The sequence below is a fragment of the Cucurbita pepo genome, chromosome LG04 (genome assembly GCF_002806865.2).
Source record: "Cucurbita pepo subsp. pepo cultivar mu-cu-16 chromosome LG04, ASM280686v2, whole genome shotgun sequence".
NCBI classification, from domain to species: Eukaryota; Viridiplantae; Streptophyta; class Magnoliopsida; order Cucurbitales; family Cucurbitaceae; genus Cucurbita; species Cucurbita pepo.
This window is the reverse complement of record NC_036641.1, coordinates 12,412,012-12,438,364: the sequence shown is the minus strand read 5'-3', so window position 1 is coordinate 12,438,364 and position 26,353 is coordinate 12,412,012. Positions and strand designations below refer to the sequence as shown.

Below are 26,353 nucleotides of genomic sequence, written 5' to 3'. Positions count from 1 at the left end.
AAACGTAAACATATAAATTCAGCCAATAATGAAAACGGGCGTTGGATCCCTATTTACAGTTATAACAAAACGACACCGTATCTATGAAGCGAGAAACAAGTTGACAGCGTCTCGTTCGTAAGGCGCCGCGCCGCATTAAAGTTCCTTCCCGGGCTCCCATCGTTGGAACTGAAAGCTCTTCGCTTGCATTCGACTGTAATTTGCAATTGTAGCTGAGGCCTGAGAGGCGATTCCACAGGCAGAGAGTTGTGATCGGAATGGGGAAGAAAGCCAAGAAGCCTGGAAAAGGAAAAGAGAAGACTGAGAAGAAAACGGCCAAAGCCGAGGAAAAGAGAGCTCGCAGGGAGAATAAGAAGCTCTCTCCCGAGGATGACATTGATGCAATTCTTGTATGTTCCTTCATTCGCTATAGCCTTTAATCTGTTGTTAGTATCTGAGTAGCGAGTACAAAACGGAAGTAGATCAATATTTATATACTAATGATTCAGCTTTATTCCAATTCATCTTTTTGCAGTTTTGAAAATTAGGACGCGCGCTTTTTTGTGTTTATTATAAGTTCTACTGCTAATGAAACTAAGACTTTATGCAGGAAGTAGAGTTTTCTTTACTTTTGTTGTTGTTGTTACTTCAGTTTACTTCCATTCAATAGATAATTTGAGAATTGGGATTTTTTATATTTAAACTTTAAGATGTCCAAGCGAGAAATAAGGATAATAAAGGAACGAGTGTAATAAAAACGGTACTTTTGAGAGTCACGCATCGTCCAACTAACTTTATATGGCCATGCTTGAATGAGAAACTTGGCATTCTCTGCTTTCTGTGATCAAAAGTCGGTCAAGTGAGTTATTTTTGTTCATTGAATTCTTGCAGTTGAGTATACAAAAGGAGGAAGCGAAGAAGACAGAAGTTCATGTTGAGGAGAATGTCCCTGCACCATCTCCTCGGTCCAATTGTTCGGTACATCTCTGACACGTGGAATATCATGTTAATTTCTTAGTGTTCTGTTTTATGCTGATGATGGAATCAATATATGTAATTTTTTGGAATTATTGTGTAGTTGACCATCAATCCCTTGAAAGAAACAGAGTTGATTCTCTATGGGGGTGAATTCTACAATGGTACCAAGGTAAGTTCTTGATAATTCACTGTGTGACTGCACGTCTTACTTGAAGTAGTTAATTCAGGTCTTACACCTGCACTTCATTAACTTGAGTTGGCACAGACATATGTCTATGGTGATCTGTACCGATATGATGTCGAGAAACTAGAGTGGAAAGTAATTTCGAGTCCCAATAGCCCCCCTCCTCGTAGTGCTCATCAAGCCGTTGCTTGGAAGAATTATCTCTATATTTTTGGTTAGTGAAAAATATTTGTTCAAATGTGAATGCACATAGCTCTAGTATTTAACATGCACTATGCTAACTGCTTTTATTGGGCCATCAGGTGGAGAGTTTACATCTTCTAACCAAGAGAGGTTTCATCACTACAAGGTGGAATTTTCATTAGCATTCTTTTTGCAAGTCCATGCTCATTATTGTTAACTTACGAGCAACCAGTTGACTTCCGAGACTGTTATTTGATTTCGTGCTTAACACAAACTTATAGGATTTTTGGGTGTTGGACCTGAAAACAAATCAATGGGAACAAATCAATTTAAAAGGTTGTCCGAGTCCACGCTCTGGTCACCGGATGGTAATTTTTAGATGCCATGGTTCTCTAATTTCTGCAGGTTATTTCTTTTCCTTTTCTTTTACATCCTTGACTGTGTTTCAGGTCTTATACAAGCACAAAATTATTATTTTTGGTGGCTTCTACGACACTCTGAGAGAAGTGAGGTTTGTGGATTCTATAACTCATCATATGAATTATCTCTTTTGAACAGCTTTTGAACTGGTTGTGTGTGTCTGTGATGGTATTAATATTGAAGGTAAATTTGGTATTTCCACTTAGACCAAACTTACTTTATGTAATCTATCTTTCTGCATTTTGTCTTCTTCCAAATGACTATATATATTTCCTATAAATTTTTTAAAATAAATGTGAAAATATTTCAGTTTTATATTCTCTGGCTATTTTCCATTTACAAGAATCTTGGTTTCAATCTGCTCGCTAAAGCTTCTATCAAATATTCTTTTGCAGATACTACAATGATATGTATGTATTTGACCTGGATCAGTACAAGGTGAAGCTAACTTTTATAAAAAATTTCCCTCCTTTAAGATATCATCATCTAATTATTCTCTTGATATGACTTAATGATGACTACTGACAAAAAGCTTTATTAGTGGCAAGAAATAAAGCCTAGTCCTGGTGCAATGTGGCCTACTCCTCGAAGCGGTTTTCAATTTTGTGTTCACCAAGATGAGGTTTGTTGATCAAGAAGCATCTAACCATCCTGAATATATCTTTACAGACACGAGTTTTCTGCTTTACCGTCTCAAATGTTCATTTAAATTACAGGTTTTATTATATGGTGGCTATTTTAAAGAAATTCAATCTGATAAGAACACTTCTGAAAGAGGAGTTGTGCATGCAGACATGTGGTCCCTTGACCCGAGGACTTGGCAATGGAATAAGGTGTATACTCAGTCTTGGTTTTGAGTTTTACTTGTCCATACATTGGGTTCCACTGTTCACGTCCTCTCTCTTCTTCTTCTTCTTCTTTTGGAGTTCTCATCACATCCTTTCTCCTTTNTGTCACCTTCCTCATCACTAATATCATATCTCCAAAACCCCACTATATTGAATAAGACTTTGTCTCTCTACCTTTTATATTGACCCCATGAAAATTTAAGTCGTAACGTTTCTAAGTTGAGGCTCAGAAGTAGGCAACCTGGGAAAAAAGGGTTTCCGCATGGAAGAAAAAGTGCATGCTTAGAAAGGCAATATTTATCTTCTTAATCCAATGAACAAAACATGCCTTTGGGTTATGGGGTGGGGGTATGACTAATCATCATTTATGATCAAAGTGCCGTGTGCTTTTATTAGAGAGGGAAAGACCAAGTCTTATTTTAACATTTGATGCTGATCAAGGTTTTTTAGACTGTTGAGTACTTCATATCTGTTTGAAGTAAGTATTAGAAAAAAAAAAAAAAGAGTTGCTAATTTCTTTTTCTTGTGCATCTGTCTTTTGGATTTTATATCTAATACTAATTTGTTCTGTCGCAATTATTTGCATATCCTTTTAATAGGTAAAGAAAGGTGGGATGCCACCTGGACCTCGTGCAGGGTTCTCCATGTGTGTTCATAAGAGGCGAGCCTTGCTATTTGGGGGAGTGGTGGACATGGAAGTTGAAGGCAAGTACTTAAATTGCATTACCACGAATGAAATAGACTACTGCCCACCCTCTCTGTTTGCCTAAAATTAAAGAATTGTAGAATAATTGTTCATGGGCGGACTGGGTTTGAATGTTTTATAGTGAGTGCACATGAGCCTGATGACTTCTGGAAAAGACCACTTAACCTGTGACTCCGGGAAATTAGATTCCTGTGAGGAAAAAAAGAAGTCTGTCTTAACTGGAAGGGATACGACTATGATAAGTTAAAAGCAGAAAACTGACATAAAGTAGGTCTCATGGTGATGTTTGGTCCTCTATCAAGCTCTATGTTCCTCTTTGGGCATCGGTTTCTAAGGTCAATTATTCGCCTAGTCTCATTTTACTTGATTGAAAACCCTTTCTTTCATATTTTCTCAATGAAGGCTCGGTTTCATATATATATATATATATAAAAAAGGTCAGAAGATTGAGACTAAGAGGTAACTACTAATTCTGGCCCCATAGAATCATGACCAGCTGGGAGAATAGTATTTTATCATGTTTCTTTATTATTTCTTTGCCCGGTACATGTTTAATTAAAGATTTGTTACTTGTCAGACTCATAGGTGAATAAGCTTTTCTTTATTTGTGTGCATGCTATGTTCCTTTTATTTGTCTGATTTTCTTTTTTAGTTTTATGATTATTTTATAATATTCAATATTAGAAGGCCAAATTTTCGTATTGTGCATTATTTGTGTGATTCATATTAGGTTGGTTTTATATTAGCGTATTAATGTGATCCTTGGTCTTTTACATATGCAGGTGATGCAATGATGAGTCTATTCTTGAATGAACTCTATGCATTTCAATTAGACAATCATCGCTGGTAAGTGCGACAAACTAGTATGTCATGTGCAGTCCGTCTCATGAGATAGAAAGTGAAGTTTGAATATTGTAGTCATTGGTATTTACACAGTGTGAAGCATTATTTTTTTGCTTCGTTGATGACCTTTCCTTGCGGGCAGGTATCCTCTAGAGTTAAGGAAGGAGAAGTCCACAAAGGCAAAGGTGATCCCTTGATAAATTTCTAACTATCCATTTCTAATCTTATAAAATCAACTTTCTTTAAACATATTTAAACCTTCTAAAGATTGTCTGTTCAATTACTTTTTTGTTAACATGATAGATGTTGATGGTTAGACTTCTCTTGCAGATAAAAAAGATTTCTGACCAAAAGAACAATGAGGTTGAGTTTGATGACCCAATGAATGAGGAAGTTCTTGAAGTTGGTAAAATTGAAACTTCAGTTCTGGAGGAAGCATGCAACATGGACACTGACATTGATGAAATATCTCAACACATATCTTCATCTGTGTCCATTAACAATGGTGGATTGGAAGCAAGTTCTAGCAAAAAGCGACAAGAATCGGGTCCAAACCAAAATGCCGTCTTGCCAGAGGTCTGTTGTGCTGGAGTTCAATTATTATTATGCATATATCTTTTTGTGCATTAAGATTTAACTTGGAACTTTTAGATTCTAAAATAGTGCAATTTATAGGTGATTAAACCTTGTGGACGTATTAACTCATGCATGGTTGTTGGAAGAGATACACTGTACATATATGGGGGTATGATGGAGATTAAAGATCGAGAAATCACCCTTGATGACTTGTATGCTCTCAATCTCAGTAAACTTGATGAATGGAAGTGCATTATACCGGTATGCTATTTTCTTTACCAACATAAATTGGACACTTTCTTCCCTGTTTTGTCAGTGAATGTTAGTTTGCTACTCATAACTATTCTATTTCAACTTGCAAGCCTTAATTCCCGTAGTATCTATAAGTCTTCTCTTTTATATTTGAAAATAAAGTGAAGATTATAAGATGAGGATCAGCCCCTATTTTGATGAACGATAATTATATTTGTTTGACATGCGTGATTTTGTGAAGCGCCTAAAACACATGACATTATTGTTTCTCTTACTTTGCCATTTGTTTCTGATGAAGGCCACAGAATCTGAATGGGTGGAAGCCTCTGAGGATGAAGACGAGGAAGATGATGAAGATGACAGTGAGGATGATGATAATTCCGAAGAAAGCAATGAAAGTGATGAGGATGATGGTGATGAGGATGATTTTGAGGTACAGTGCGTCCTTTATTCCTTATTTATGACTAGAGATGTGAATATTCTGATTTCAAATTTTTGGTTGCAAAACAAACAATCCCTTGTTTCTCCCTCCTCTCGGAATTTCTATTTATTATCACTTCAATCCAATTATTCTGCTTATTTCTTGCTTCATTTGCATGAGACATTGCTTTCTCTTCTTGTTATGGCCTCAAAGCATGTATATGTTATTTGGGATTGAAATTACTGCTTTTCAAGAATCACACAAAGCTTCTAATCGGATTTAGCATGTGAAGTGGAACCAAAGGATTCAATTCTGTCTAGAGATGCGTTCACTTGACTATTGTTCATTTGATCTCTGTTTCTTTTTGTAGGATGGGAATGATGGATCTCGAAAAGTAGGAGATGCTGTAGCTTTAATTAAGGGTGGGGGCAGGAATCTCCGTAGAAAGGAGAAGCGGGCAAGGATCGAACAAATTAGAGCTAACCTTGGTCTTTCAGATTCACAAAGAACTCCTATGGTAGCATTTATAATCCACAACGTTATTTGATTTTGGAATTCTATGCTCTGTTAAGTTCCTTTGTCTTACTCATCCGATCTTATCTTGATATAGCCCGGAGAATCTCTAAGGGAGTTCTATAAACGTACAAATCTCTACTGGCAAATGGCGGCACATGAACATACACAACATACTGGAAAGGTATGTCATTTTTTCTCGTATCTAAAAAGTTGATTCCACTCCTCTTCTTTCGTGGCCAATGATTCACAACTTTTATGCTATCTTTGGTCAAATAATTGTAGTGTTGAATGGATTTCCTCTTTGCTGTGAGTCTCTTATCTGATTAAAGGAAATCATGCGGTTCTGTTGTTCTATTATAGACCGACCACTGTGCAAAATTCTGCTCGGCAGAATAAGAAATAATTTGCATAAACAGATTTGTGAAATTATTTTATGGATGTGTTCCCCATTATACTTCGCCCCAAGTGGTGTTGCAACCACATCTTCTCGTCAAGGGTGAAAATTTTCTCGTCATTTCTTATCTGTGTATGGCTGAAGAGTATCAATTTTCCTTGTATCTTAATATAGGAACTTCGGAAGGATGGTTTCGATCTTGCTGAATCGCGTTACCGAGAGCTTAAACCCATTCTTGATGAGGTAAGTGTTCTATTTGAGTTGCTCATAATCAGAGATGTAGAGTTTGAGAATCATGCTATCCAGAATATTCGTATTTCTAATTCTTTTACTACTTCCTTTGAATTAGCTTGCCATATTGGAGGCAGAACAGAAGGCAGAAGAGGCAGAAGCTCCTGAAACCAGTTCAAGAAAAAGAGGCAAGAAGAAAAAATAAGTAATTAGGAATTTTTGTTTGCAAATGATGAGTGTATAGATAAAGGTGACTGAAATCGTTGTTGGATAATCAGAGTCACCATTCCTTTTTTATTTGTTAGGATTTATTCTACAGAAAATACGAATTTAGATTTTTCATTTGATTGAAGTTATCTTTCATCGTTGTTCGCCATGTCAGTCATTAAACTAAGGCTGATTTATTTAAAAGTTTACTGGGCAGAAACTAATGGGAAAATGTCATACTATTTTATTTAATAATGAGATAAAATTCCGTTGCCGGGAATTGAACCCGGGTCTCCGAGGTGAAAGCCAGATATCCTAACCGCTGGACGACAACGGACGGATTTTCAATGATTGGAATTAACTGCACTATTAGAGCTCTCCTCCGCTCATCCAAGTAAACCACATGGGCACTTTTGATGTAATGTTGATAGGCCCTGCAAAGAGAATGTAGAAGATTGCCACCGTATGCTTGTTCAAAAGATTGCAAATCAAGTCCTGAGGAAATTCTGAGGGAGAGAGCATCACAACATCCGTAGCCATGTCCTTCAGATCGGCATCGGCATCGGCATCGTATTCCTTCTACTCCCGCAGCCTGGAGAACCTCAATTTACTGAGATAACTAGCTGCCCCTAAACCGACACCATAGAAAGGATTGTTCTTCCGAGGGAACATACTGGGAGGAAAAAGTTATAAATTTAAGTCCTTAAAAAAGTTGAAATTTTCTCATTTGGGTAAAATATTGGATTACTTATTACATCAACAAATAGAGCGAGTTTTGAAAGAAATAATGAAACACTAGGAAGAAATTTATCTATTATACATAACCAAGGGACGATGAGATATATTTCAAACCAAGTATAAAAGTATGAAAAATAATCAATTACCAATAATGAAGGGATCAACTTTGAGGGCAATAAAAGGAAAAGAAGCTTACAACATAACATTTAAGTGATACCATCATAACAAAATCTACTCAATCTCATCAGTCCAGGCTTTTCACCATGTAAGGTCCCTCTAGTTCGTAACCTAATTTTCTATAATAATGACGGGTTCCAACGCCTGATATAACAGCAATCTTTGTTGATCGATGCTCCATACGAGCTATCCGCTCTGCCTCCTCCATCAAAAGCGTGCCATAACCCTGTGAAGATCCAGTAATACTCTTAATTCTTTTGCATAGAAAAGGATTTTCTTTCCTCTTTAATGCAGCTTGTAGAAAAGAGGGGCTGTATTACCTGGTGCTGTAGCTTCTCGGTATCACGTCCATGAACTGGAACGGCAGTTCCATACACATGGAGTTCACGAACAATGGAACACTTCCCAACCAGCTCAGGACAAGTGGTGTTGCGACCACATCTTCTCAGCCGGAGCAGACCAACAAGAATGTCCTGCATAAAAATTCAAGTTCTAGTAATACGAGCCTACAAAATGCAAGCTATGGCCATGCATCACAGTTGTAACACAGCATTAGCCTTGAATTTGTAATTGCATGAAAAAACTGAGGACATGGGGTATGGGGATAAGATACCTGCCGAACATCTTCATATGATAGAAACGTTTCCCAGCCTTCATTTGCCATATAATCACGACGGACAAGCTCAACTTCTTCAGGTTTAATCTTGTGATGAATGTCCTGAAGTCACAAAATGGGAAGGCTTTTAACATCCTTCACTAAGGCAGAGTACTAGGTTTAAATTGGGAATATAAGAAGTGTGACTAAAGAACATAAAGCTCCATTTGTTAATTAACCTGAATTCCAGCTTCTCGTGTCCGAACATCACGGCATTTCAAGCCCAAATCATCCATTCGAGCAAGAGCTAGCTCTCGAAGATTTCCTTTCTCTACACCAGAAGTAACCAAAGGCATTGGGATATCCCGTTGTACTCTATATACTCGAGTCCAGGGAGGTACCAGAGCTAGGATTCTTGCCACAATATCAACAAGTTGCTCTGGTGGATAGTTTCTATACCTGCATATGAATGAACATTTATGATGATCTGCAATAGTTAACACCATTACTATTTTCACACAAAAATATTTCAATTGGGAACATGAGCATTTAATTTATAAAACCAGGGTCATGATTCGAACATCTCTTTTCAAGTTTGAGAAGATAATATGTTCCATAGTGAGATTGTACAAATAGCTACTTGCCTGCCAGTTTTCCACAGTTCATAGAGCCCAGTTCCACGGATCACAAGCGTGGGATATATTTTGAGCCCATCTGCTCTAAATGAAGGGTTCTCAAAGAACTCCCGAAAACTTTCCAGGTCTCTCTCAACCCCAACATTAGGAAGATCAGGCATCATGTGTGCTACAACCTACAAGAAAAGCAAAAAGTTAATTTCAAACTTTAGAAAAATGTAAAAAGATGCATTGTTAACAATGCAACATGATGATGATGCTACCCAAACTTCAAGGAACGCCAAATGGGGAGAAAACCTACTAAGAGAAGATCAAGTCACATGAACAATAAATTTAAATCCTTAACTGGCCACAGATCTAAGGTTGCCTTGCAAATGGTTCATCAATGAGTTAGCTTTATTCTTTGCAAATTTGCTAATACAAACCTTGAAACCAGCATCCTTTGCCAAGCAAAAGCAATCAGCCACAGCAGCTACAGTATGCCCTCTGTTAGTGTCTCGAGCTACATCCTCATATGTACTTTGAACTCCAATCTCCAGGCGTGTACAACCATAAGAAAGCATTTGCCTCAAGTGAGGTCCAAGACAATAATCAGGCCTCCTGGTTAAGCAAAAAAGAAAAAAAAAAAAAGCAATGAAATCTTTTTTCATTAATTAAACAAAAACACAGTCTCAGGAGCTTATAATAGGCCACGGCAAGGAGTTGTCGTACGTGATCTTGATTGCAGTAATAACGTATCCAATGAAGAATTCACAAAGATAAAAGTCTGAAACAGTTTGAACTGGTATAATACAGAGACAAGGAAATGTAAAGCTCAAAACTTGAAAGTTTGGGGGAAAAACTCACGTTTCTATTGTCATGCCAATACATTTAACTGCACTGTGCTCAGAGTAGGCAACTGCCTCTTCAACATTGGCAGAAGTATGCCCTGACAAAGCATCATGAAGATTCCTTATAAAGTAATCACGATAATCAGCTGGCAGTGACATGAAAGTCCCACCCATTAAGATGAACTCAACCTGAAAGTAAACAGACAATTTTATGATAATTTTCTATGCTAGAAAAAAAAAAAAAATTAGAGAGAAGAAAAAGGAACCTTATCAACACTATGGCCCAAACGCTTCAATTGATCTATCCGACTTCTAGCCTGGACATATGGATTGTATCTACAATCAAAGCGGTGGCAGGTAAGATGAAAATTATCTCAGAACGTATGCAGAGCAACAAAATATCATTAAGAACTGACAAGCAAAAGCAACAATGATTGTAGTACACCCTAAAGATGTTCATATATCTAGTGAAGCAAACAGACTGCCAAGGAAAACATGATTCTTATACTTAATTTCCCACGACAAGCAGCTGCCAGTTACTCGCATTCATTTTCTTCATTCCCATAGTATTTTCAACGAACCCCACCTCGGTTTACTCTGGGCTAAAAATATTTTATACATGAATTTAGAAATTTAATACTTTCTTAGCCAAAATACTGTGCTCTAAACACGCTCTTTCCTCGATATAGATGTGTAAGGCATCCAATAACATAATAATAAAGATGAAACAAATACTCGTGAAGCAAAAAGTTCGAGACTTGAAGAAGAAGAAGGTAATACAAAATCTCAGAAGTTACAAGTTACAACCAACCTTGCACGAATTGCACGCATGCTTGTGGGCTCATAACCAGTGTAAGATTGAGTACTGTACTCAAAGTCCGAATCAGGTCCTCCGGGGCAGTATACACAAATATTCCCCGTCGTAGCAATATGAGGGCACCGATGCGGTTTAGACATAACCGCCACGACTGCGATACCGGAGGCTGTTCGAACCGGCTTGGCCCGAAGCTTCGGCAGCAGTGCCTCGCGGTCCGACTCAGGAAGCGCCGCAATCATCTCGACAAGCTTTGGGGCCCGGGCAAGGCCATATTTCCGGCAGGCAGCGGATTTCAGAGCGTTCAGATCGACGTTTTGCCCTTTTCGTGAAAGGTCGACCATGGAATTAACAATCTCAGCAATGGCACGAACTCGGCCTTCCTCCTCGGAAAACCCATGACCTTCGAATCCCCCCCGACCAGGCCGAGGTAGTTTCCGAGCCGATTCCGCCACCACTGCAGTCGCCATGAGAGCAGAAAGACCTTCTTCGTAGAATAGGCTTTCTTCTTTATTGGAGCCAAAATGATTTCAGGGTTTTAGCACTTTGCAACATTAGAATATTAACCTATTTTACAACCAAAAAGACGTAAATAGCCTTATAATAATATTTTTATTGAAAATAGTTTTTTTTTCTTTTTTTTTTTTTCAAAATATTTTACTAATGGATCTTGTATTCAACGACCGAACCGTTATTCTCATAAAAACGACATCGTTTGGATGGAAGCGCCTTGTGGCGCGCAGTCCATGCAAAGGGCCACCCTAAAAAACGATTCTGTGGTGCTCCGGTGGATAAGCTCGTCGTGAAAGCCGTTAAAATGCTCCACTGAATTCCAACTTCGATAGTTCAGAAAAGCAACAGGGGAGGAAGGAGACTGGATTCCGATGGCGTCAACTACTCTCTCCGTCTCCTCAGCTTCGATTTCTACTTCAAAAACGCCTTGCCTTCCCAATTCCACCACCGTTGCTTATTTCAAACCCAATACCACAAGTTTATCCACTTCCATTGTGGGCAAACGGATACGTTTGTATCGATCTTCGAAAACCAGGCCAATCGGCGCTAAGAATGCTTCTATTGGGATCAATTGCCAGGCTTCTTCCTCTGTTCTTCCGTCTGCCCTTCTTTTCGATTGCGATGGTGTTCTCGTCGATACTGAAAAGGATGGCCATCGGATTTCCTTCAATGATACTTTTCAAGAGGTTTCGCTCTTTTCTTCTCTATTTCTTCTTTGTTTATCTGCGTCTCTGTCGCCGATTTTTGAACTGGGCAGTTTCAATAATAAGCAATGTTTGGTACTTGGCCATGGTATAAAACTCCAAAGAACTTGATGTCATTTGGTTGATTGAACTTGTTTCCTGATTCAGTTGGTTGATTCGGGACTATACTAGTTTTGATTAACGTAGTTTTGACTAACGGGTAGTCTAAACCTAACAGTAACGTAATTGAAATGATTCCACAGAAAGAATTGGGCGTTACCTGGGATGTAGATTTGTATGGTGAATTACTCAAAATTGGAGGTGGAAAAGAAAGGTAATTACTCAAAATTTGATCAGCTACAAGATTTTGATAATTTAAGTTCATTTGCACTTACATTAATCGCTCACGCATTTGAATAAAATTTTGTTTTCTGGTTGGAGTTCTTGGAATAAAATGGTGGCTGTTATTGTATGGTATTTGACTGTTTGTAGGATGACAGCGTACTTCAATAAAGTTGGATGGCCTGAAAAGGCTCCAAAGAGTGAAGATGAAAGAAAGACATTCATAGCTGGACTTCACAAGCGAAAGACAGATCTGTTCATGGCTCTTATTGAGAAGCAATTGCTACCCCTTCGACCTGGTGTTGCAAAGTCAGTTACCTTACTAACTCCTCTGAGCTTCATGCATACTGTAATATTGATGCAGTTAGTTATATATGTTATCGGAATGGGAATGCAGAACCATGAAGAAAATGCATTGAAAAAGAAATTTTGCCATTTGGGATTGAAATACAATGGTCTAACATGATTTGAGTAAATGATTAGTAAGTCTTGGTTCCTAATTTTTTTAAAATGAAGCTTATAAACGCAACTATCACNTTTTTTTTTTTTTTTTTTTTTTTTTTTTTTTGATATCGAAGCCAAATTTTGGAAAGTAAAAGAATATAGTTTTTAAAATTTTGATTTTGGACTTTGGAATTTGGCTGAGAATTCAAACTTTTTTCATATAAAGATGAAAACTACTATCAAGAAATGGGGAGTAAACAAGCACAATCTTTGAAAACTAAAAACCAAAAACCAAAAACCAAATGGTTATCAAACAGGGGCCAAATAATTGTATTTATTTGGAGATGTTCTCATTGACATAATCTTAATATGTCTGCCTTATTTGGAGATGTCTGCCTTATGCAGGTTAATTGATCAGGCATTAGGAAACGGAGTGAAAGTAGCTGTTTGTAGCACTTCTAATGAGAAGGCGGTATGCATTGCCAGGTTCTATAATATAGTTGTCTGTGTTTGTAATTTTCGGAAGATCATCTTTAAATGTTCCCTGCACTATATATGTTTTGGAGAAAGACATTTGATCTGATATAGCTTTACAGATATTTATTCTTACTATTGTTGTAGAAACTTTCTTTTTCCTCTAGAACGATGCTTTATATTGATTGTACACACTACAAGAAAACTCTGGTGTTTGTAACTAGATTAATTGAAATATTGTTTCTTGCATCTGTTTATGATTGTGACAGCTGAACTTCATCCATTCAATGGTAGGTCTCTGCGATAGTATCATTTTTACTGGGACCTCAACGAGCTGAGCAGATCAAGATATTTGCGGGAGACGTAGTGCCTCGAAAGAAGCCTGACCCAGTAAGATTTTTGATCCCTCTCAAGTGTTGATTGCTAGGAACATATCTACGTTCTACTTGATTTAGTCTCATACTTGAAGTGATTTAGTCTCATACTTGAAGTTTTTACTTTTATCATTCCTTATTGCAACGGAGAACTACTTTTTTCTTTACTATTTCACATGGTCACTCCTGGAAACATGTTAGACATCCATCTACTTCAGGCTTACTAAATATTTTGACTAACTAAATTTTGACTTAAAAACAAGTTAGTGCTCTGTAACCACTAAAATGCTTTCTTCCTTGCAGGCTATCTATATTTTAGCAGCCAACACCCTGGATGTCGATCCTTCTAGGTACGACAGCATGTTCCATCGGCTGGCATGCATTAAAATTTGATAGGACCACTTGAAAAGTATCTTCTTTTCACAAGAGTAGTCTCATTTATGCAGTTTCTATTTTGTGTAGTTGTGTTGTGGTGGAGGATAGTGCCATTGGCCTTGCAGCTGCCAAATCGGCTGGAATGAAGTGCATAGTGACAAAGAGTGGGTGAGTTTCTCGTCTATGGCCTTAGTTTATTGGGACATATTCTTCATACTGGATCATGCCTTAGTTTATTGTGAAGATTCTCAGTTGAAGTTCTGTACTTGTTTTGGTTAAGAAATGCATTTTGTTCATTTCTTTGGCAGGATCATAACTAGTTGTCCTCCCTCCATTGTTTATTGTCTGCTCCTATCTGTAGTTATGGTTCTAAAACACATATGAACCTACCTTCTTTTCTTCTCCGTGATAAGATGTTCGCGTTAATCCGTGTTTCAGGTACACGGCCGAGGAAGACTTTGTAAATGCAGATGCAGTGTTTGACTGCATTGGAGATCCCCCAGAAGAGCGTTTTGATTTGGCATTCTGTGGAAGCCTTCTTGAGAAGCAGTATGTTAGCTAAGACCATGGAAGCACCGTACCAGTTCATAATTTTCACTCGCTGAAGACTGAAAAGCTGCGCTTTGAGTGTTTGTGGAGAGATGCTAATCGTTGCTTCTTGGCTCAGGTCTTCGTATTTAATCTTATTATGTATGCCAATTTGTTGATATATCCTTGTTTTCCCCTCGTTAATCAGGACAGAAGTGATTTCATTACATTCGAATTCTCGTGCTCAACATGTTTCTGCTCTTCTGCTTTCTATCCTCAGTATACATACAGTTCGTATGATCTTCAATCCTCACATAATTGCTTCAAACATCACTTGTAATCTCCATTTCTTCTCGACCACCCGATTCAACCCAAAATAGAAGGTTGGGTTAGATCGGTTTGTATACCTATTCAAGTCGTTNAAAAAAAAAAAAAAAAAAAAAAAAAAAAAAAAAAAAAAAAAAAAAAATCTAACCCATTTCAACTCAAAGGGTTAACTTTGAGACACTCCTAGAGGGTTGAGGTACTCCTAAATGCACCAAACAAGCCAAAGGTCCATATTAAGAGCGTGAAGAGTTATATTGAGCTTTTAGATGCTTAAGTTAAGCTGTCATTTTTAGGAAAATTGATGAAAGACACTCACTCCCTACTCTTAAAAAGGTAGGTTGCCTTGACGACTGAACTAAACGAGTAAGTCCAAGTCCGAATGTATGACTAAAGTCTTGTTTACTTGGTCCTAACTTACTATTTTCGACCATTATATGATTGAATTTAAGCTAACTTAGGATAAGTTAAGGTTTCCATTGCAATCGGAGCCGAAAAATATACCTCCAAACTCTTTATCTCTCAGACGTAAGATTGACAACAAAACCTAATATAAGGATGAACCAGCCAATATATTCATATTAATTAACAAGTCGAAACATTACAAATATAATCACAACAGAACGTCGTGAATAACTTTGAAATAGTGTCGAGAGATGCTACAATTTTTTTAAAAGCTAAAATGATAAGAATAATGATTGATTGATTTGTCACAACATTTTGTCACAACATTTTGTTTATTTGTTATTGTTCATTTATGTGCCGACGTGTCGTTTCTTCCTTGTATTTGTTGAGCTGACATGGATTGTCAAAACTATATTTTTTAATCTCGTTATTTCCAAAATAAAAAATGATCGAGGGACTTGGTCATAATTCAATTCAAAATTAGCAGCATTTATATATTAAATTCTAAAGAATTAATAATGTATTCTGAAACCTATGGGCGAGAAGTAGTTATTGTTTATTTTATGTATTTATTTATTTTTTCAAACATTATATTATTTCATTAAAACAGTTTAATATACGGGGCACTCATAATATAATTTCCATAAGGTAATGTCGCATCAAAATTCACAATTCTTCAGTCAAAGGTCAAGCGTTGACTAATTCATTAAAATTTTACTTTATATAATCAGCTTCAACTCTCCGTAGCTTTAAATAAATTTGTAAATAATTACCCATTTTCCCGTATAAGAACAACCATAATCTGTTCCAGACCTTCTGTATTCAGAGAGGATGGCGATCGAATTTATTCAGGTCATCGCCGACCAAATAATCTCGCCGTCTTCTCCAACTCCGCCGTCGCGCAGAAACCTCAAGCTTTCGCTGCTCGACCAGATTTCGCCGTCCAATTATACTCCGATCATCTTCTTCTACGCCGCCGTTGAAAATCCCGGGGCTGATCGGTTTTCTGGAAGTCGCCAGTTGAAGAAGTCTTTATCGGAGATTTTGACTCTCTTCTATCCTTTCGCCGGAACTTTGTCAAGTGCTGGATATTCCGTTGATTGCAACGACAGAGGCGTTGAGTATTCTGAAGCACGAGTCGGTTGCGAGCTATCGGAAGTGGTGGAGAATCCTGATTTCAAAGTCCTTCATCGGTTGCTGCCGTTTGAGCCTTACGCCAATTCGGTCGAACCGGAGATCGAAAGAGATGTAATTCTCGCCGTCCGATTGAATTTGTTTGACTGCGGCGGAGTGGCGATTGCTCTGTGTATCACTCATAAGCTCGTCGATGGATTCTCCGCCACCGTATTCGTCAGAGAGTGGGCGGCCATCAATCGAGGAGATAGCGATCAGGTTTCTAAATTAACTCTCCCACCAAATACGATTTCAAAGCCCTAATTTCATTTATTCTCAGAAATCGACAGAATCTCAACATTTCTTTTTCAATTTTTGAAATGCAGGTTTCGGAACCCTTATTTGACAGTGCAAAGTACTTTCCGCCGAAGGAAATTCCAGGATTGAAGAGAAGCAAAGTTGTTCAAAACGACAAGATCGTGACGAAAAGATTCGTGTTCGACAAAGCAAACATAGCCGCACTCCGGCACGAGGCCGCCGCTGGATCTCTGGAGAAGCCGCCAACGAGAGTGGAAGCCGTTTCAGCATTCTTATGGAAGCGATTCATGGAGATAAATCCACATTCAGCACAAGAAAAAGTCTTCGCCGCAGTCCACGCCGTGAACATACGCGGCAAGATGGATCCGCCATTACCGCCGAACTCCTCCGGCAACCTCTGGTGGTTCGCCATCGCCGTCGCAGAGACTGAAATCGAAAAGCGACATCAATACTTAGTGAACCAGATAAGAAACGCAATAGAAGAGATCGACAGCGATCTCGTGAGGAAGTTACAGCATGCCGGCGTGCCGTCGCATATGTGGAGCAAGATGGGGAAACACGGGCACGCGGCGGGCGGAGAGGTGGAGTTCTGCAACTTCACGAGCTGGTGTAGGTTTCCGGTGTATGAAGCGGACTTCGGGTGGGGGAAGCCGTCGTGGGTTTGCAGTCCGAGCCGGCCGTATAAGAATGTGGTGGTTCTGATGACAACCAGAGACGGCGACGGGATTGAGGGTTGGGTAACGCTGAAGGAAGAAGATATGGAGTTATTCCAACGAGATTCTGAGTTACTTTCCTTTACACATTGCTGAAGTTATATATATATATATATATACACACACACATATTCCGGGGATTGTCCATTTGAAAGGGTATTAACGACTGTATAATATTTTCTTATGAATTGAGTTCTTATTGTTTACTATTCTTCTCAATCATAAATGTGAGACTAAATTAATAAAATAAAAATAACATTAAACTTGTTATTCGTCTTAAACTTTAAAAATACTTTAAAAATACTTGTTATTCGTCTTAACATTAAACTTGTTATAATTTTTTATATTTGAATATGTCAGAAAAAAGAAAAAGATTAACGTGGGATTAAGATATTATATTTTGATTTTTATATTTCAATTTGTATGATTTTAAATAGAAAGGTATGATCGTTCCCATGTGAAAAAATAATAAATCTTTTTGGTTTAAAATTTTAATTATCGTCCATTAGCAAAACCTTATAACTTAATAATATTTAATAACTTTACGTACAAATATTAGATGCAGAGATTTGAAATTCATATAATTTAATAAAATAAAAAATAAAAAGATCTATATTCCTCATCATCTTCAACCTCCTGCTCGCTTCAGCAGAGAAGAAAAGGTTTCAGTTCTGATTCTGCATTTGCATTCATGGAAAATACCAGCGTCGAGATCGTTTCGAACGACGTAATCAAGCCCTCTTCTCCAACGCCTCCATCCCTAACTTACCGGGAACTTTCATTGATCGATCAAATGGCGGCTCCCTCCTTAACGCCCGCCATTTTCTTCTATCGCCCTTCCAATCCCCAAAATCTTGCCCATCGATCTCTTAAACTTCGCCAGATTAGGGCTTCTCTCGCTCGAACTCTGACTAGCTTCAAACACTTGGCCGGAACCATGGCGGAGAGATTCTATGTCCATTGCAACGACGTTGGAGTGCAATTTTTGGAAGCGAAAGTCGATTGCCAGATTTCGGATCTCTTGGACAATCCTGAAATTGGCGTTTTGCGCCGATTGATGCCAAGTGCAGAATCGAGAAATGGAAGCGAGTTTCTGCTCGTTGTTCAGTTCAGTAGCTTCATCTGCGGCGGAGTAGCGGTGGCTGTTTGTCTCTCGCACAAGCTCGCTGACGGGGCTTCACTCGCGGCTTTTGTTAAAGCGTGGGCCGCCTACGCCAGAGGAGGTAACGAGTCTGTTTTGGAGCATAATTTTGATGCTGTGAAACTCTTCCCACCTAGAAAAATTCCAGGTTTCAAGCGAGAAATCCAGCCTTCAAAAGAGAAGATCTCGAGTAAGAGACTCGTGTTTACCAAATCTCACATAGCTGCCTTGAAAGAACTCGCTACCGGTGCTGGTGGTGGCTCCGTCGCGAATCCTCCATCGCGTGTGGTGGCTGTTTCAGCCTTCATCTGGCTACGCCTAATGGCTTTGGCTCGAAGGAGTCCAGTGAAGGCAAAGCTGTTTGGAGCGCTATATCCGGTGAACTTGCGAGCAAGGAGGGATCCGCCGTTGCCGGAAAATTCGTTTGGCAATGTATCCTGGTTTACAGTGGCAACAACACCTGTGGCGACGAATGAAGATCTACCTCTTCTGGCGGCCAAAGTAAGAACCGCCATACAAGAAATCGACTCTGGTTTTGTGAAAAACCTAGAAGATCCTGAAAAGTTGTTGAATCTGATGAAGCAATTGGACAAACAACGCTCCACCGGAGAGATCCATCTCTGGAGCTTCACGAGTATGTGTAGATTTCCCATTTATGAAGCTGATTTTGGATGGGGGAAGCCCACATGGGTTTGCAGTCCAAGCCGGCCTTTCCGAAACGTAGTCGTTTTAATGGATGCTTCTGATGGCGATGGCGTTGAAGCTTGGGTGAACTTGAAGGAAGAAGACATGGCCATCTTCGAAAAGGACGAAGAGCTTCTTTCCTTTTGCTCAGGTTAGCTCTTCATGTTATTTGTGTACTTTTCTTTCTGTCTTCATTTTCTGTTGTTGAAATGAAATCCAAATTCCCAATCCATTTTTGCATTACAAACAACCAACACTTTCTTTTATTCCTGTCTCTGTTCGATGAACAGAACAATGTCAAGCATTCAACACTAAGAAATGAACAAACAAACAAACAAAAAAAAAAAAGAGCTCCATGTTTTCATCAAATTCGGTCCCGAATTTTGTTATTTATGAAACACACATGGGTGCTGACCAATGCAATGAACAAGACAACCAACCAACCAACCAACCAACCAACAAGCGGAGTTTTTGTTTATTTTATTAGCATTTCCAGCAGGAGGCTGCAACAATGGGCTTAGACTTCCAACCAAGAACCAAACACCCCTTTTCTTCCACGACTGTGTAGCTTTCGCTAGCCTTAAACTTCCCGATCCACTGCTTGGCCTGTGCCATTACTTTAATGGGTGCAGCTTGAAACCCTGCCCTGCTCATCCTCCTCCGCCATTGATCAACTCTCTCATGTCTCTCAACCCTTGCCATTCCCTCGCAGCTCACTATGTTCTTTATCTCCTCTGCAAAATAGAATTGCTCAATCTTAGCTCTTCTTGTGTCGTATTTGGGCAACATGGCGTCCAATGAATCAAATATAGCAGAATAGTAGTGCAGAGCTTCCATGAATCTCCCAAGAAAAAAGGGTCCATTGTGATTTGAATCTTGCTCCACTAGAACCAGAGCCTTGGGGGAAAGGTCATAGATCATGCGAAGAACTGAGGTTAGAGCTCCTCTACTTTCTTTAACCACACCATGCATCTGAAAAATGCTGGTGATTACCAGAGCTTCACCATCGTGAAGCTTTATGTCTTGGGGGCGGAGATTTTCTAAGTTTCCCTCTACTGCTAAGACCTCCACTTGAACCCCAAACTCTTCTGCGTGAGACTTCAGCTTCTCCCCCATCAATCTGTATCTGTTTACAGAGAGGCCAATGCCTGTGACACGAAGCAGCTGCCGATTCGGACACTCGGCGAGGCTCTCGATGAGGCTGCGCCATTGATGCCCATATGGCAAACCAAACGCCATCCCCAAATCCAGCACATGCACAGAATTCTCTCCCTCAAAGACTTCCAATATTGAAGAATTGGCCACAAAATGCCCAAACTGGATATGTGGGTATATCTCATAGACCAGATTTAAGGCCTCGTCCTTCTTCTTCCTCTCAGAGGAATGGTCTGCTCTGCTCATCATGGGCAGCCCAAACCCAACATACCCAAGTGGCTGAACCAAGGCGAGGCGGTCGGCGAGGCCTTGGACAAAACAAGAAGCCACTCGCTGGAAGGAAGAGCCGAGAACCAAAGCATTGGCTCGAAGCTCTGATAGAAGAATCGAAGCATGAGACCTATCTCGGCAAGCCACAGCCTCAGCACAGGCAACAAGAAGATGTAAAAGCCTCATCCCATCAGCACTAGCATCCTCCTCGGCCGCGCTCTCCTCTGCATTAATGATGGCGGCGGCGGCTTCCTCCACGGCCTCCGCCGCCACATAACGCTGATTGTAAGTCCAGATGTGGGCACGGAAGCCAGTGCTCAAGCTATCAGAGCTGCTGCTGCGGCTGAGGCTGAGGCTAGTGCTACCGTGGGTACTGCTTCCACCACCATCGTGAATTGCGATCGAGTCAGGTTCAAGTTTGAATTTTTTGTGATGCCTGAATTCGTCAGAGAAGGAAATGACCCATCTGCTTGCAGCAGTGTCATCCATCAAGGAAAGGCAATGGCGGCGGTGGGGGAGGCAGAGTTCATGGGCGGTGGCGGTTTGATCCACCACTTCCTCCGCTTCGTTTCTGAAGTCCGTGGAAAGGAAGGTGCCGCCGTCAGCGTCAGAAGCCATGGAGGGAGTGTGTGTCGTTTCGTGATGGAAGTGAAAGGAAATTGTAAAACACAGGGTGAGGGCGATTGTTATAGAGCATTGTTGAGCGGAATTTACTAGGTTCCCTTTCTTTCTTTTGTTTTTGTTTCTACCAGAGGGCCGAATTGTGTGATAGAGATGGAGAGAATTAAGATAACAAATTGGGAGCATTGTGGAATTTTTGAGACAAGGTTAACTAAGAACCTCCAAGTGTTTGGGAACCATAACGGTTGGTTGGTTGGTTGGTTGGTTGGTTAGTACAGTAACTCCGACAAGAATACGTCTTTTTCTGCTTGCTTGGTCAGTCTATTTTATGTAATTATTTAATTCTCTAAGGCCTATGTAATCTCATTCCTACTCCAATGGGATCTATGGGAAATAAAATACATTTTATAATTTTTCTTTTACTTATTTTCATTAAAGAGTATATTTTCTCTCAATAATTTCCACCCATAAACTACTATTATTAGCTGGTATAGTCATGAGCAAGCATCTATATGATCTGATACTATCCATTGAAGTGTAAAAAGATGTAAAAGTTAGGGTTAGTTAATTTTTTTTTTATTGATTTTATTCTTTTTTATTAGAGTTCTGAAAATAAAGTTCACATCCTACTCAACTCAATATACACCCATTTTTAAGATTGTTACGAAAATTAAAAATATTTAATATTTAAATTTTATGTGATTTTAGTTATCATTAAAAAAAAATAATTTTAAATAATAATCAACTAAATTTTTTGAGTTAATAATTAAAAAAAAAAAAACTTAATTCAACTAACTTGTTGGAGTATTATTTCAATAGTAATGTTTATAAAAATAAAATAAACATTGTTTAGGTAGTCGTAATTAAAAAGTCATATTCAATTAAAGGCGTCTACGACATTTGCAATTGCGTGATAAAAAAAAAAATATACTAAAAAAGACAGTTTTTATATTATTGTAAACAAGATGTCAAAGTACAATTAACTATGGTGATGCTTATTCTTGTTTGAAAAAAGTAATTAATTGAAACATGTCAGCAGAATAAGCATCAATAAAATTGGGATGATTTATTCCTTAATTTCTTTCTTTATATCCCATAAGTTTAATATGAAACAAATTAATACAATAAACTGATATTATATCATCAGAAATAAACTAGTTTTGACATTTTGAATAAATGAGAGAAGTACATGAACTAATTGAAATCAGATATGAGCGAGAGTAATCTTGAAGATAAGATGATTTAGAAAGATTGATTTGTAGTGTCAATAAAAAAACAAATTAAATTGAAAGAAGGAATTAGGTTTAAATATTGAAGAAAAAATATTTAAATACAAAATGTTGTTTGTAAAGAGGTGGTAGATACCATTTGAAACGAGGATAAGAAAGTAATGGGAGAAAGGCAAATGGAAGGGTAGGAGTAAGTGAAGAAATTAAGGATTCCAAGGGCCGGCTCCAACAAGAATGCCTATTTTATCACTAAACCTACTAATAAGAATGAAACCAATTAACTTCGTAAATGCTTTGGAAGTGTAATTTAATTCTATTTATTGATGCTTTGGAACCAGTCAAAGTGTTACTCAAAGCCCAACATCCAGCATAGGTCTACCACGACAACCCATTGTAAGCATAGGTCTACCACGACAACCCATTGTAAACATTTCTTCAATCTAGTTGATAGATAATCATTCAAGGTACAATTATCTTCACCTAATAATCATTCAAGGTACAACTATCTTCACCTAATACACGTAAGTTTTAGAAAAAAAAGTCCAGGAAAAACAAGGCTCGAGTTGAAAATCAATCGAGTAGTAAAGCTATCGAGACACTATGATCAGATCAAATCAGAGGATAATGGAAAGATTACAAACCTTATGCACCATAGGAATGAGATTGATTGTTCCCAACTTCTAAGTGTATCAACTTGTCCTGCAACAGAACAATACATTGTTAGCCATGATCATATCAAATCAATAGCAAGTCTTGCCCGGCCACCAGACTCTGATTAATAATGAGGACGCAGCAGATATCAAGAACACTAACAAACTCATGAACTGAACCAACAAAATGGAATAACATAGAATTAGCCATTCAGTTTCAATAATGAATCGAAATCATTATGTTTGGAGCAGAATCAGGATGAGATGAATAATAAGATGATAAACAAATAACTTTTATCGCACTCAACTCTATTTTCTGTACATCAAGTGGGAAACAAGTAGATGCTATTTCAGTTCCATGTAAATATAATTCCATTTCTGTCCGCAGACGCAAGGGGTTTCCCAAGCCCACTCCATGAACAACACAGAACAGAGGCAGTGTGCTCTTTCAGAGTGCTCACAATATCATGCTTTGATATTGACCAGACATGGACAGATCCATCAGCGGAACCAGCAGCAACATGGTTGTCATCTGGGCTGATGCAAGAACGGCTCCAATTGGAAGCTACTCTATTCCCAGATGCCCGTAATGTCCCGCAGACTTCCAAAGACCGAATATCGAATAAATTATGCAAGTTATCTCTCCCGCTAGTCAATATCGTATTGCCATTACGTGACAAAGAAAGAGATGTAACAGCAAGGGAGTGTCCAGCAACTTCGCTGAGCAATTTTCCTGTTTGGATATCCCACAACCGAAGATTTCCATCCATATGCCCAGAACAAATGGTCTGTCCATCCATGCTGAACCGAACTGCATTGCAATTGCTGGGGAAAATGAGGGTCTTAGTGCAGTAACCCTTCTGTAAATCCCAGATTTTGATGGTGCGATCATAAGCAGCACTCACAACATGTCGGCTCGAGATTTTGCTTACATCTACAGCACATACTTTGTCGGAGTGACCGGTAAGCGTATGGCGCACCCTTCCAGAACCAACGTCCCATGCATATAAGTTGTTTGAACTGCTTGCTGCAATGACAGATCTATTATCATGGGTAACTGCAAGATCAAGAACAGAACCAAGGCACCCATGTAAAGTGGAACTTAATGATCCAGTATTTGTATCCCACACTTTGACGGTTCGGTCCTGCCCCCCACTGATCAACTTTCCTGAATTGTTTTCAAACAAAATAGTACCACAGCCCCCTTCATGCGCACGGATACTATGCTTGCATACAGAGGGTACGGTGGATTCTACGAAGTATTCAGCACCCTCTTCGCTCTGACGGACCACACCATCGACCTGTTGCTGAGCAAGTTTCTCTAACCCACTAGCCTTGAGTCGGTCAATCATATCTTCATAGAGTGCATTTGCCTGAAAAAGAACAAAAGAAGTTTACATTCACGTTTGGATTCTTGGATGGAATGATATCAATCACTTTGATAAGAAAAAGAAAATAGCTTAAATCATAAGAGAATCAAGGTTCCCAGAAGGTTCGGAAGCAGTACGCCCGGTTCACCAGATTCTACCACAACAGGGCCTAATCATACTCAAAATCTGAGTAGGATGAGGAATTTATTTCATTTTGGAAAACAAGAATTCATTGGCAGACATTGTCTCGAAATTGAACTAAAGATAACAAGTTTCCGCTTTGTGCATACATATTAACTAGCCCAAACTCAACAACTGAAAGGATAGGTCTACGCATGAATTCATATGCATCTTTATTCAAGATCTGAGATTGTTAATTAGTTCAATAGTTCAAGTCAAGCAAGGAATGGACAGAAATGGATAGAAGTATAAACATCTACATATTGTGAAAGTAGTGCGTTGTTAATATCAACGAAGACAAACTCAAAAACATGTTCAAACTCGGCAGTCGCTCAAAGTTGATCTCTGAGGCAATCTAGCATTAAGCATATCAAATTGGTTTTTTCCATTTAATGCTTTAGATTATTCTATCTGAAACACTTACAATTCAGACGATGAACATTATTATAAACATCCAGGCAAACAAACTAAAAAAGATAAGCAAGACAAATCGACAACATCATTACGTGTTGAAGCATGCAAACGAAATATACTCGTGGAGCATGATAATGATTCAAAGTTCAGATTAAGACTTCTTGTCACTTCTAGAGCTCCTAGCATTCATTTGAACAATGACTAGATTCTAATTTTTAACCCATCGGACTTGGAAACAGAAAACAAAAACATAAAGAACCTCATTGAGGCGTTCTGCATCCTTCATCTTTTGCAGCATCCACCGGTCAATCAACATATTATTTTCAGCCTCTGTATTCTTAGCTTTGATCGTCATTGCTTCAAGCTGTGCTTTAAGTTCTTGGCTCTCAGATATAGCCAGTTCCATGGCTTTAATTTTCATCTCTAAGTCTGCCTTTAGCTGGGAGCATTCATCCCTGAAGCACGTAAGAAGTTCCAAACATTCATACAAAAAGATATTGAACTGAATTCTTCAAATCAATCCCCAAGAACCTGCCCAGAGTTATGAGTGAAAAGGGGAAAACCTGGCTCGAGTTAACTCCTGCTGCAGATTATCAATCGTCGCATCTTTCTCCTCAATCGAAGATTTAGAAGCTCGACCCTCAGCCACTTCCACCACAAGTTGCTCAGACAATCGCGATTGAGCCTTGTAACATTGCTGAAGCTCCAACTCCAGCTTCTCTGCTTTCTCTTTCCATTCCGAACTCTGGAAGCAACATAAACGCCATACCCAAACACAAGGGGATGTTCATAGAATCAAATGATCGGAAGTAATCAGAGCAAGGGGAAGAAGTTTTAGAAAGTGCGCAACAACGAGAGGTCGTAATTAGGTAAATTTTGATTAAAGATGACGAAATTAAAATGCAGGGAAACTGAAATCAAAATGAAATTCAGAGAGAACAGGAAACCTGCGATATGATGGGCCGAGAGAGAGCGAGAAAAGCGGGAGCATGCGCACCTTCTTCAACTAGATGGCGTTGGCGCAGCGCCCTGAGAGCGTGCCTGATCGCATTGTTTGCTATCTCGTTTGGGGACATGATCATAGTCGATTGCCCTCTGCAAAAACCTACTTATGAATTATGATTGATCGAAGCAAATGAGAAACAGAATCATTTCGCCCTCACCCCATTTGAATTACAAATAAAGCAAAATCCTCACCCTAATTTTTGCAATTCCCTTATCTTTTTGCCCTACAAAATCAACAGATCAGGGATCTTTCCTTTTCGTTCAAAATCAAACTCTTCCAATAAAACGTTTTCAGATTAACCAAAACATAAAAATTGACTTTAGAGACCACAAAAATCTTCTCAAGACGAGCGATAACTCATTAATCAATAAGTTGAATACTTAGGTTAATCAAATTAAATCCGGATTTGAAGATAGTTTCTGTTTTTTAAAAGCAAAATAAAATGGTATACATAATTAATCAAAATAACAAGAATTTTATGACTAATTGAAGTATTGTTC

The 26,353-nt window shown here is 38.8% G+C and overlaps 7 protein-coding genes and 1 non-coding gene across 11 annotated transcripts; 4 read left to right on the top strand and 4 right to left on the bottom strand.

Moving 5' to 3' along the window:
- Positions 1–80: 80 nt before the first annotated feature.
- Positions 81–6,962, top strand: LOC111794014 (kelch domain-containing protein 4). The gene is made up of 20 exons (XM_023676117.1): positions 81–389; positions 871–957; positions 1,058–1,126; positions 1,223–1,355; positions 1,444–1,490; positions 1,606–1,692; positions 1,774–1,835; positions 2,140–2,182; positions 2,286–2,366; positions 2,461–2,577; positions 3,192–3,297; positions 4,081–4,144; positions 4,284–4,326; positions 4,472–4,717; positions 4,817–4,978; positions 5,268–5,402; positions 5,761–5,907; positions 6,001–6,087; positions 6,475–6,543; positions 6,650–6,962. Exons 1-20 carry the CDS (start codon positions 258–260, stop codon positions 6,734–6,736), a joined length of 2,004 nt encoding a protein of 667 aa, XP_023531885.1. The 5' UTR covers positions 81–257; the 3' UTR covers positions 6,737–6,962.
- Positions 6,963–7,003: 41 nt separating this feature from the next.
- TRNAE-UUC lies at positions 7,004–7,075 on the bottom strand. The gene has a single exon. It is a non-coding gene; the product is annotated as a tRNA-Glu (tRNA).
- Positions 7,076–7,536: 461 nt separating this feature from the next.
- Positions 7,537–11,062, bottom strand: LOC111793870 (elongator complex protein 3). Its single transcript, XM_023675934.1, has 9 exons — positions 10,525–11,062; positions 9,980–10,049; positions 9,730–9,902; positions 9,309–9,483; positions 8,893–9,059; positions 8,488–8,707; positions 8,267–8,371; positions 7,974–8,126; positions 7,537–7,879 (listed from the first exon to the last, which is right to left on the bottom strand). Exons 1-9 carry the CDS (start codon positions 10,995–10,997, stop codon positions 7,721–7,723), a joined length of 1,695 nt encoding a protein of 564 aa, XP_023531702.1. The 5' UTR covers positions 10,998–11,062; the 3' UTR covers positions 7,537–7,720.
- A 210-nt stretch (positions 11,063–11,272) lies between these two features.
- Positions 11,273–14,573, top strand: LOC111792198 (CBBY-like protein). Its single transcript, XM_023673540.1, has 8 exons — positions 11,273–11,726; positions 11,987–12,057; positions 12,216–12,374; positions 12,915–12,981; positions 13,278–13,373; positions 13,661–13,707; positions 13,820–13,900; positions 14,171–14,573. The coding sequence occupies exons 1-8, from the start codon at positions 11,412–11,414 to the stop codon at positions 14,292–14,294; spliced, it is 960 nt and encodes a 319-aa protein (XP_023529308.1). The 5' UTR covers positions 11,273–11,411; the 3' UTR covers positions 14,295–14,573.
- A 1,094-nt stretch (positions 14,574–15,667) lies between these two features.
- LOC111793615 (vinorine synthase-like) lies at positions 15,668–17,332 on the top strand. The gene is made up of 2 exons (XM_023675574.1): positions 15,668–16,381; positions 16,489–17,332. The coding sequence occupies exons 1-2, from the start codon at positions 15,821–15,823 to the stop codon at positions 17,227–17,229; spliced, it is 1,302 nt and encodes a 433-aa protein (XP_023531342.1). The 5' UTR covers positions 15,668–15,820; the 3' UTR covers positions 17,230–17,332.
- A 356-nt stretch (positions 17,333–17,688) lies between these two features.
- On the top strand, positions 17,689–19,136 carry LOC111792678 (vinorine synthase-like). The gene has a single exon (XM_023674229.1). It carries the CDS (start codon positions 17,825–17,827, stop codon positions 19,112–19,114), a length of 1,290 nt encoding a protein of 429 aa, XP_023529997.1. The 5' UTR covers positions 17,689–17,824; the 3' UTR covers positions 19,115–19,136.
- A 280-nt stretch (positions 19,137–19,416) lies between these two features.
- Positions 19,417–21,394, bottom strand: LOC111792677 (DELLA protein RGL1-like). The gene has a single exon (XM_023674228.1). It carries the CDS (start codon positions 21,188–21,190, stop codon positions 19,442–19,444), a length of 1,749 nt encoding a protein of 582 aa, XP_023529996.1. The 5' UTR covers positions 21,191–21,394; the 3' UTR covers positions 19,417–19,441.
- Positions 21,395–22,654: 1,260 nt separating this feature from the next.
- Positions 22,655–26,260, bottom strand: LOC111793234 (autophagy-related protein 16). Of its 4 annotated transcripts, none has more exons than XM_023675019.1 (5): positions 25,795–26,260; positions 25,411–25,592; positions 25,107–25,302; positions 23,192–24,256; positions 22,655–22,932 (listed from the first exon to the last, which is right to left on the bottom strand). In XM_023675019.1, the coding sequence occupies exons 1-4, from the start codon at positions 25,927–25,929 to the stop codon at positions 23,234–23,236; spliced, it is 1,536 nt and encodes a 511-aa protein (XP_023530787.1). In that variant the 5' UTR covers positions 25,930–26,260; the 3' UTR covers positions 22,655–22,932; positions 23,192–23,233. The 4 variants fall into 4 exon arrangements, with proteins under 4 accessions (XP_023530787.1, XP_023530788.1, XP_023530789.1 ...); XM_023675020.1 differs by lacking the exon at positions 22,655–22,932 and having other exon boundaries at positions 23,059–24,256; positions 25,795–25,952; positions 26,045–26,260; XM_023675021.1 differs by lacking the exon at positions 22,655–22,932 and having other exon boundaries at positions 23,059–24,256; positions 25,795–25,942; positions 26,045–26,260.
- Positions 26,261–26,353: the final 93 nt, after the last annotated feature.

What these genes read in the sequence shown, in the direction of transcription:
- LOC111793234 (XM_023675019.1), bottom strand. Translation starts at nt 25,929, where the DNA reads ATGATCATGTCCCCAAACGAGATAGCAAACAATGCGATCAGGCACGCT. An exon ending in CTCGGCCCATCATATCGCAG is followed by an intron (nt 25,593 to 25,794) that starts GTTTCCTGTTCT and finishes TGTTGCTTCCAG; the next exon opens with AGTTCGGAATGGAAAGAGAA. An exon ending in CAGGAGTTAACTCGAGCCAG is followed by an intron (nt 25,303 to 25,410) that starts GTTTTCCCCTTT and finishes TACGTGCTTCAG; the next exon opens with GGATGAATGCTCCCAGCTAA.
- LOC111792198 (XM_023673540.1), top strand. Translation starts at nt 11,412, where the DNA reads ATGGCGTCAACTACTCTCTCCGTCTCCTCAGCTTCGATTTCTACTTCA. An exon ending in CTTCGACCTGGTGTTGCAAA is followed by an intron (nt 12,375 to 12,914) that starts GTCAGTTACCTT and finishes TGCCTTATGCAG; the next exon opens with GTTAATTGATCAGGCATTAG. An exon ending in TGCATAGTGACAAAGAGTGG is followed by an intron (nt 13,901 to 14,170) that starts GTGAGTTTCTCG and finishes TCCGTGTTTCAG; the next exon opens with GTACACGGCCGAGGAAGACT.
- LOC111794014 (XM_023676117.1), top strand. Translation starts at nt 258, where the DNA reads ATGGGGAAGAAAGCCAAGAAGCCTGGAAAAGGAAAAGAGAAGACTGAG. An exon ending in GAATTATCTCTATATTTTTG is followed by an intron (nt 1,356 to 1,443) that starts GTTAGTGAAAAA and finishes TTGGGCCATCAG; the next exon opens with GTGGAGAGTTTACATCTTCT. An exon ending in ATTCACAAAGAACTCCTATG is followed by an intron (nt 5,908 to 6,000) that starts GTAGCATTTATA and finishes ATCTTGATATAG; the next exon opens with CCCGGAGAATCTCTAAGGGA.
- LOC111792677 (XM_023674228.1), bottom strand. Translation starts at nt 21,190, where the DNA reads ATGCTCCCAATTTGTTATCTTAATTCTCTCCATCTCTATCACACAATT.
- LOC111792678 (XM_023674229.1), top strand. Translation starts at nt 17,825, where the DNA reads ATGGAAAATACCAGCGTCGAGATCGTTTCGAACGACGTAATCAAGCCC.
- LOC111793615 (XM_023675574.1), top strand. Translation starts at nt 15,821, where the DNA reads ATGGCGATCGAATTTATTCAGGTCATCGCCGACCAAATAATCTCGCCG. An exon ending in ATCGAGGAGATAGCGATCAG is followed by an intron (nt 16,382 to 16,488) that starts GTTTCTAAATTA and finishes TTTGAAATGCAG; the next exon opens with GTTTCGGAACCCTTATTTGA.
- LOC111793870 (XM_023675934.1), bottom strand. Translation starts at nt 10,997, where the DNA reads ATGGCGACTGCAGTGGTGGCGGAATCGGCTCGGAAACTACCTCGGCCT. An exon ending in TGGGCCATAGTGTTGATAAG is followed by an intron (nt 9,903 to 9,979) that starts GTTCCTTTTTCT and finishes GTTTACTTTCAG; the next exon opens with GTTGAGTTCATCTTAATGGG. An exon ending in ATTGGCATGACAATAGAAAC is followed by an intron (nt 9,484 to 9,729) that starts GTGAGTTTTTCC and finishes TTGCTTAACCAG; the next exon opens with GAGGCCTGATTATTGTCTTG.